The sequence below is a fragment of the Syzygium oleosum genome, unplaced genomic scaffold, assembly GCF_021117445.2.
Source record: "Syzygium oleosum isolate NSW1041296 unplaced genomic scaffold, Sole_v2.1 Sole_v2.05, whole genome shotgun sequence".
NCBI classification, from domain to species: Eukaryota; Viridiplantae; Streptophyta; class Magnoliopsida; order Myrtales; family Myrtaceae; genus Syzygium; species Syzygium oleosum.
Window position 1 is genome coordinate 2,507,519 of NW_026607489.1, and position 8,783 is coordinate 2,516,301.

The 8,783-nt window shown below is 39.2% G+C and overlaps 1 protein-coding gene across 2 annotated transcripts; it reads right to left on the reverse strand.

The window, feature by feature from the left end:
* Window positions 1-1,741: 1,741 nt before the first annotated feature.
* Window positions 1,742-5,374, reverse strand: LOC115661587 (probable disease resistance protein At4g33300). Of its 2 annotated transcripts, none has more exons than XM_056311572.1 (5): window positions 4,566-5,374; window positions 3,751-4,154; window positions 3,245-3,600; window positions 2,945-3,165; window positions 1,742-2,861 (listed from the first exon to the last, which is right to left on the reverse strand). In XM_056311572.1, the coding sequence occupies exons 1-5, from the start codon at window positions 5,257-5,259 to the stop codon at window positions 2,032-2,034; spliced, it is 2,505 nt and encodes an 834-aa protein (XP_056167547.1). In that variant the 5' UTR covers window positions 5,260-5,374; the 3' UTR covers window positions 1,742-2,031. The 2 variants fall into 2 exon arrangements, with proteins under 2 accessions (XP_056167547.1, XP_056167548.1); XM_056311573.1 differs by having other exon boundaries at window positions 2,945-3,150; window positions 4,566-5,373.
* Between the last annotated feature and the right edge of the window lie 3,409 nt (window positions 5,375-8,783).

The window sequence follows — 8,783 nt, forward strand, 5'->3', positions numbered from 1 at the left end:
ATATGTTTTTTAATTCTACATCTCCTGGACCTGAGCTATTGCTCTAGTAGATAAGTGTCGTGCAATCTTAAACTAGAACGATGCACTTTAAAGCCATGTAGGCATCGAGTGAGCCGCTACCAAAACGGATAATATCTGGCCGACATGGTGAATGAGAAGTTGAGTTATGATAACAAAAATTCGAGACTAATTATGTGAAACTTCGAAAATCTAGGGATCAAATTAAAAATTCTTCCTCGTATGAATAATTTTGCATTGGGAAAATGACACAAATGGTTCCTCAACTTAGGTCCAATGTGTAATGTGGTCCATAAACTTTTAATTTGTTCTATGTGGTCCTTGAACTTTGCCCAATGTGCAAAGTCGTCCCTTATTTTTCAATTTAGACAATGTAGTTCCTGAACTTTTAATATATACATGTTCAATCTAATGCCTAAATTATATAAAAATGTTCAATGTTACCCTTCTATTAATTTAAGTTGACGGGCAATGTTGAACATTTTCATATAGATTAGGGACTAACTTGAACATGTACCAAAAGTTTAAGGACCACATTAAACAAATTAAAATTTCAAGGATACCATTACATATTTGGCTAAAGTTTAGGGACCATATTGAATAAATTAAAAATTTATGAACCAAATTATACATTTAGCCAAAACTCATCAACTATTTATATCATTATACCTTTTGCTTTCACACCCCAAAGGAATATGCCAAGGCCGACCGATACACGTGTGTGGAGATAAAAATCGAGGTCCCACAGAATAGCGTGTTAACAAAAGACCAAGACATATATGACCCGACGACTTTAAAAATGTGATTGGGCACTAAATTACAACCTAGGAAAGTGACAAAGGAAGGCACCGAGCAATGTCCAAGAAATCAACCCAATAATCAGTCGATGTCTCCATCTAAAGCCCCATTGAAAAAAAAGAAAAAAACACTAATAATCTGTGGTGGCCCTCCTCAAAGTTCATTATTGAAGACACTGTGGTACCAAAAAATCACCTAATACTCCAAATTCGAAATGCTGAATTTTGAACTCTTGATGAGATATATGAAGATTGGTTCCTAGTTTTGCCTAGTCATACTTCCATCATGCTCACAATATTGCTTAAAAAGCTTGCCGACTTTGGATTCTTCGGACCCATCTAAGATCACTGACAAGGCACGAAGTTTTGTCCGATCCTAAGCTTCAAAAACACTCTATAAAGAGCGTCACGAGAAAGTGAAAAGAAAAAAGCATCGTTCCATTGATAATTTTGACGCGACACGAGATCACGAATTAAGCAAAAACCAAAGTATCGAGAATAGTTTGAGAAGGCCGGATCGGACAATGATACAACGAAGAGTACCCAGAACTTGATGTTGCTTGACAAACTTTAATCAACCTTCTCATGATATCGATCCAAATTTCAAATTACTTGAACAATGATATCAATTCCACGCAGCACAATAGCAGGTCACGGTCACACAAATTGCCACCCTTCCCTCCGCCATGCTAGCAGAACTTCCACTCCTTTTTTTGCATTTTAAGTACATTGATGTTATACCTTTTGGGAGGAGAGAGAGGGTTAAGCCAAAGCATGATTTTGACGGCACAAGTGATTAGAACTTCTGTGTTCAGCATAAAGAGATGATAAACAATAACTGGACTTTGAAATCTTAGAAATTTGCCATTGATATTGTACTGCCTAAGCATCAAGTCATTTGATAACAAAATTCAACACAGGCAGCATTGCTCACATAATAATCCGGTCAGTTTAATGAAACTCCAGATGGGGAAACGGGGCCAGAAACGAAAAAACGCTAGATGGACTTCAGTGAACTTATCAGTGTCCAACAGACAAAACATACAGAGCAACATAACATTGAACAGAACACGAGATTTCTTGAAGTTTTTCAGACACCGGGAACCAAATTAACATGCAAAGGAGACAAATGTTACAGATGCTGGAACAGCTTGACTAGAACTTGTGCTTAATGGTGAATGGTGAGTGATGCGGCAAGCTTTCATAAGAAACACGGTCAATCGTCCAGCCAGTCCAGAGAGAAGCACTTGTCCACGACATGAACTTGAACATCCTCCCTAGGCTTCACCTCTTGCCACCCCGAAGACACCTCCTCATCGCAGACCACAGTTTTAAGAGCCCTCATCAATGAGGCAGACATCGGCACCCGCCTTATCTGTGCGCATTCCCTCATATCGATCTTCTCAAGTGTCCCCAGGTTTCCAATTTCTTCAGGAAGGCGCATCAAATTAACACATTGAGATATGTCAAGATACTTCAAGCAACCAAGTTGACAGATTCCCTGAGGAAGTATCCTAAGATTCGGGCAAGCATACATCCTCAAAATCTCTAGAGACGACAGTTCGTGCAAATCAGTTGGTAGCCTTTGAAGGCTGTGGCAGTTTGTGATGCTCAGGCTCTTGAGGGATCGGGCCCTGCAAATGCTCGAAGGAAGCTCCAATAAGTCGTCGCAGTGGTCAATAGTGAGCTCCGATAGGCATGGAAAAATCTTGGGGAGATCGACGGTTGATGGATCCAGGCTGTCATTGATCTTGCACAGGACTAGAGATATCTTGCTCATTTCATTGAGGGGTATTGTGGTTTCAGATAAATGGGGGACACAAACCCTTTCAAGCCAGAGGCTTCGCAACTTGGTCAAACTAGAGAAAACCGAAAAGTTTCTGAGGACAGCGTTGGAAGTGCTGTGATTTATGACAACCAAAGCACGGAGCTTCGGCATGTACTCAATAAAAGGGGGTAAGAAGTAACTGTCAGAGGAGAAGTTGAGGATGAGCACTTCAGCCTTGGGGAATTCCAGTCTTGGCCAGTCCATTTCATTCATTGCACCTAGATTTGCACAACAGATATTAGTGAAAACAAATTGGAAGAGAGAGTTCAGTGTACGAGCCTCACTAAATTTCAGTCAGTACCTGTGTGAACTGAAACAATTTGGGCATCAAACGGTCTGTCTGAATTCCTCTCCCACTCTCTAGGAAGCTCATTTTCTCTTCTAGGCATAAGCAGTCGCCTGCACTTGTTGACTTCCTCCTGGTTGTTGAGATAAAGGGCGAGGTCCCTCAGCACATCATGTTGGGTCACCGACACCTCGAAATAACTGCTGTATATTTCTCCAGCTCTGCCACAGATCTCACTAAGTTAGAAGGATTCAGTTTGATTAGTTCTTCCAAATCTAAGAGCCATACCAAAAGACGTGCGGAACATGTACATACCGGTCATCTTTAACCATAGTAATTAGATTTTTGTTGGAGAGCTCAACAAGGATTGCAAAAGCTTCTTCGTCATCAATATCGTGTATTTCGACCCACATTTTGATAAGAACATCCAGAGGAATCTTTGTGTCCTCTGGGAACGATCCCAAATCCAAGAAGCATTCCCTGACCTTTTTCTTCAAGTACTCCACACTGATCGCCATTCTATCCAGCAGTTTGCTTCCATGAGAGTCGCATATCTGCTCTCCTCTTGCCAATCTATTTTTGGCACTCTTCCAGAACATCGGTAATTGGTCCCTCAGTGAAGCTCCAATCACTTTGAGAGCTAAAGGAAGCCCTTTACACTCGTTGACAACCTATCCACAACGTTTTCATGACATATAGAATCAAAGGCCTAAGGCAGCAAATTCAAATGAAACTTCAAACAAAGTTACTAGTGTTTACATGAGTAAAAACGTACTCCCGAGAGAGAGAGAGAGAGAGAGAGAGAGAGTTTTCTAAACTACCTGCTTGACCAAATCTTTATCAGCACCAGGAGGGATGGACTTTTGACCAAAAGCCGAGTAGCAGAACAGGGTCATGGCTTCTTGTTCCCTCAGCAATTCTACTTCATAACTATCTTTAATTACTTCCGGGAATTTGAATCTCGAGACCACGAGGGTCTTGCAACCAGGTGTCCTGGAAATGGCAACCAACGGCTCAAGATCCAAGAACGACCACACATCATCCAGCACAATCAGGGTCCTTCGTCCTGGGGCCCCCAAATCATACTGCAGGTTCCACTGAGGAACCCGATCGAATGGACTGACCCCTTCATTCCCCATTATATATCCCTTAATCTGTGCCTTCAATAAATCTACATTAGGGGACTGAGATACTGTTAGGAACAGGACCCTGTTGTTGAAACAATCTGGAAGAAGCATAAAAATGGTCAGTTGGTAGCTTTGAATCTAAACAGATGAAATTACCATTCCGAAACAAGTGAAAATCGACCTTAAACACCGAAAAGCAAGGAGCTCACAAATTATTTGGATATATAGTCTACACGAAATACTGATTTTGTTAGACAACAGTTTCAAAGCCACATCAGAGAGCTATCCAAAGATACTGAGGTCAAGCTATCATTACCTACCACTTGCTAACATGCTAAATTTAGGGCACTCAAAGCAATAAAAGTTCACAAAAGCCTCCTGTCAGAAACTGCAGTAGTGCAATCAGAGCAAATTCAACCAGAAAGAGCATGAACCAAAAACAGAACCCAAAGAAATGAGAAACAAAAGAAAAATCACTACAAAAATAAAAAGCAGATAAAGGAGCTCACCTCTGATTTTATCATCCTTAGAAACTTCCTTAGCCAAAGTGGTCTTCCCAGACCCACCAATCCCAGATATCCCAATCACCCCCATATCCTCGCTCTTCACAATCATCTCCCTCACCTTCCTTCTCCCCACCTCCACCGATGGCCCAAGCCTCAGCAAGCCTCCGCCGAAGACGTCGGACTCCGCCTCGGCCTCCTCCCTCCGCCTCACCGCCTCCTGCACCCACCCGCCGCCGCCGATCCTCATATCCGACAGGCTCTGCTCCAGCCGTCGCGTCGACCCCTCGATCCGATCCAGCTGCTCCTTCGTGTCGAACCGCATGTGGTGCACGTCGGCCAGGGTGTGGGCCTGCATCGGGCCCTGGAAGAAAGCGTTGATCCTCTTGTGCATCTTCTCCATCCTCCTAGCCAGCTGGAGGTTCCTGTAGACGTTCCATCGGTTGGAGCCCTGGACCTTCTTGCAGAGCTCGATGCCGTCCTGGAGGGTCCTCGCAAACTGGTCGAGCTGGAATTGCCGGTGGGCGGGGAGCTCGACGCCGGAGTACTGGATCTCGCGGATGATGGGCTGGCGCTCCGTGATGGTGGCGATGAGATCGTCCGCGCTGGCCTTGCAGAGGCAGGACTTGCGGGATATCTGCAGGAGCTGCTTCAGGAGCTCCGTCGCGATCTCGCCGGCGAAGAAGTCCGTCACCGCCATGTCCCCCGGTGGTGGTCGGTCGTGTCAAGGTATCGTTACTTCGGCTCCGCCGGAGAGAGAGAGAGGAAGACGAAGACCGGGGTGTTCAGCCTAGACTGATGCTGATGCTGATGCTGATATTTTTTTGCAGCCATGGATTGCTTATTGGCTGTTGGATATTTATTTAAATCTTGTGAGTTTTATTTTATTTTTTTAATTTTTGGTGGGGAGATGTGGGACCGCCATCAATTTTGATAACACCTGCATCAGTCCCTCGTTTCTTCCTTCGTTTATTCTTAATTTCAGCATTGGCGATGATGACGATGTACCACTCGCCCTGGCAAACTGAACAGGGTTAAAAATACAAGGTTCGATCTCACGTCAGATCCCGCGTTCGGTAAGGTCAACAGTTTTCTGTCGACCTTATTTCACAATTGCAAATATATATGTATACATATATATTTATGTATGTATGTATACATGTAGATGTGTTCAACATCCGTGAATCCAAAATGGGGATTGCCTTTTGCTCGGTCTTGCAACTAAAGAATGTAACAAGAGAACCACGTCTTGTGGTGTAACTTGTAGTCTTCCTCCATCTATTTATATGTCTATATAAAGTAGAAGCATTTGTCGATCCCCCGAGCTAATTTGGAGGCTGTTGGGAAAATTCTACGTAAGCAAATTTACCTCTCTCTTAGGTTTTGCCACATCAAATTTAGATAACTGAGTAGGATAGCCTGTCGACGTTGTGCCACATGTCGCGCAGTTGATGGCTCCATCTTCCACGTCAAGCATTTACACTATTAAATAGAATAAAATATAAAAGAGTGTCAATCGGATAAGTTAGTTCATACCCAAAAAAAACAAAAAAAGACTCGCTTTCGTTCGTTCAATCTCTAGCCTCACTACTAACCTTACTCGCGTCGGGTGTTTTGACCACTAGTTTCTATTTGGTAGATTATTTATAATAAAAAATACCCTAACATTAATTTTATCTAGGACTAGATTTTAAAAGGGATAATGATCCAAATAATCCCTAAACTTTGACCCAATGTGTAATGTGATCCCTGAATTTTTAATTTGTTCAATATAGTCCCTGAACTTTAGCCTAATGTTTCAATGTGATCATTGGACTTTTTGTACATGTTTAATGTAGTCATTCCACTAAATTCAAGTTCATGGACTATATTGAGCATTTTCATATAGTTCATGGACTAAATTGAACACGTACTAAAAGTTCTGGGACGACATTGAATAGATTAAAAGTTCATGAACCACATTACACATTGAGTTAAAGTTCAGGGACCACATTGAACAAATTAAAAGTTCACGGACCATATTACACATTGGGTCAAAGTTCACGGATTGTTTAGTCCTTTTTCCCATCTTAAAACAACTTTGTGATTATACACATTAAGATAAATATATGTGCACATATTTTATTAATACACAAAAATAGATTCATGAAAAGCTAATGTCTAGGTAGACATCATTTTCACATGGTAGTTGAGACAACAATATTGTAAAATATAAAAAAGTAAATGAAAAGGATTTGTCTAAAATTAGTTAACTCTAAACGAGAGGACAAAGATAAATGATAGGTATTCTTTAAGTCAATGCTTTAAACCAACGCTTTAAAACTTCGTTTGTTTTGCGAAAAATGAATTAATTGAAAAATATTTTCCTAAAAATAATAATTTGTATTGTTTGAAATACTTAGTCAATGAAAAATGTTTCATTATCGATAATAATTTGTGTTTAAACATTTTCGTAAACAATGAATATATTTTTTGATCATTTATTTTTGTAAGCGATACAAGTAATTATTTTTAGAAAAATATTTTTTCAAATCTTGAGAAACAAACGCACCATAAGTAAAACAAAGAAATGACAACCAAGGAAGAGCACATGAATTGACTAAGATTCCGTTTTTTTGCGAAAAGTAAATAATTTGAAAAGTGTTTTGCTAAATTTGTATCATTTGAAATAATTAGCCAATAAAAAATATTTTCATTATCGATAACAATTTTTGTCTAAAAATTTTCTTGGACGATAAAAATATTTTTCTTTCATTCGTTTTTGCAAATGATAAACGATTATTTTTAGAAAAATATTTTCAAATCATTCATTTTTCAAAAAATAAATAGAATCTTAATATATGGAGAGAGAGAATTTGAAATGTCCTCACGTTGTTGTAGTGGTTCTAAATCACTGATGCAATTATGTGGCTATGTTTTGATAAATCAAAGGTGTAAAGGATGGATAAATCATCCAACAACAAAAGTAACGACTCAAAGCAAGATCATTTAAATTGCAAATAGAACATGTTTTTCCCCTATCCCTAGTTGGTTCCCTAGTTGGTTTCCTCCAATGTGTTATGATCTGTGAGTTATAGAGACTATATCACCCGCATGCATATATAGAGTTAATTGGAGGAAACTTCCTCCGACCAGCATCTGATTAGTGGGTCACATGTTGTGGACGTTACATAGATACAAACTTAACTATATGATATTACATCAAAGTGCTAAATTTCATACATCAATTGAATTTGGCATATATAATTAACTTTCAATCAATAAGATTAACATGTGACCCACTAATCAGATGCAGATCATAGGAAGTTTCCTCCAATCAAGAATAAAAGAAAATATAGCTTATAGCGAATATGATATTACATCAAAGTGCTAAATTTCATAAATCAATTGAATTTGGCATACATAATTAACTTCCAATCTATAAGATTAACATGTGACCCACTAATCAGATGCAGGCTGTAGGAAGTTTCCTCCAATCAAGAATAGAGGAAAATATAGTCCATTGCAAATACGATATTACATCAAAGTGATAAATTTCATACATCAATCGAATTTGGCATATATAATTAACTTCCAATCGATAAGATTAACTTGAATATAGACTTCAGGTTGGCTAAATCAGTAATTAAGATTTTTCATCTCGAGAATTTTAAGATCAACTGATATTCGTTAGGATACTATAGTTAGTAAATCGATAGCAATGGATCGTGAGGGTTTTGTTGCTAGACCATTATCCAAGGTACATGGTAACCATCTATGTTTTTTTTCCCAAAAGGAGAAGTTACATCAATTGATGTCTAAGATAATGAGATAATATCGTGAACAACATTCCCTTCATGTTTTATTTATAGTTACTCTCATCAACTGCAAGACTTCAATGCGTGCATGTTTGATGGCTCTGACAAAAATTTTATTAGTAGAAGAAATGTTTATAAAAAATGTAAAAGTATATGCAACAAAATAAAATGTGGAAGTTAAAGAAGGAAGTGAAACTTACAAAATTCATAGTGAAGTATAAAATGGTCAATTTTGTGAGAGACCATCCCTAGAATCTCTCTCTTAATAATTAGTATAGATATATCGACTTCTTTCCTTAGCCCGTATTCCTTCTAAAAGCCTTTTAAGCTGTCTTGCGAGAAGGTATTCCGCGCACTAGAGGCATGTCAAAAATCAAATGAAGAGAAGATGTATATCATGATGGTAATGTGATTGTTCAGTAACACT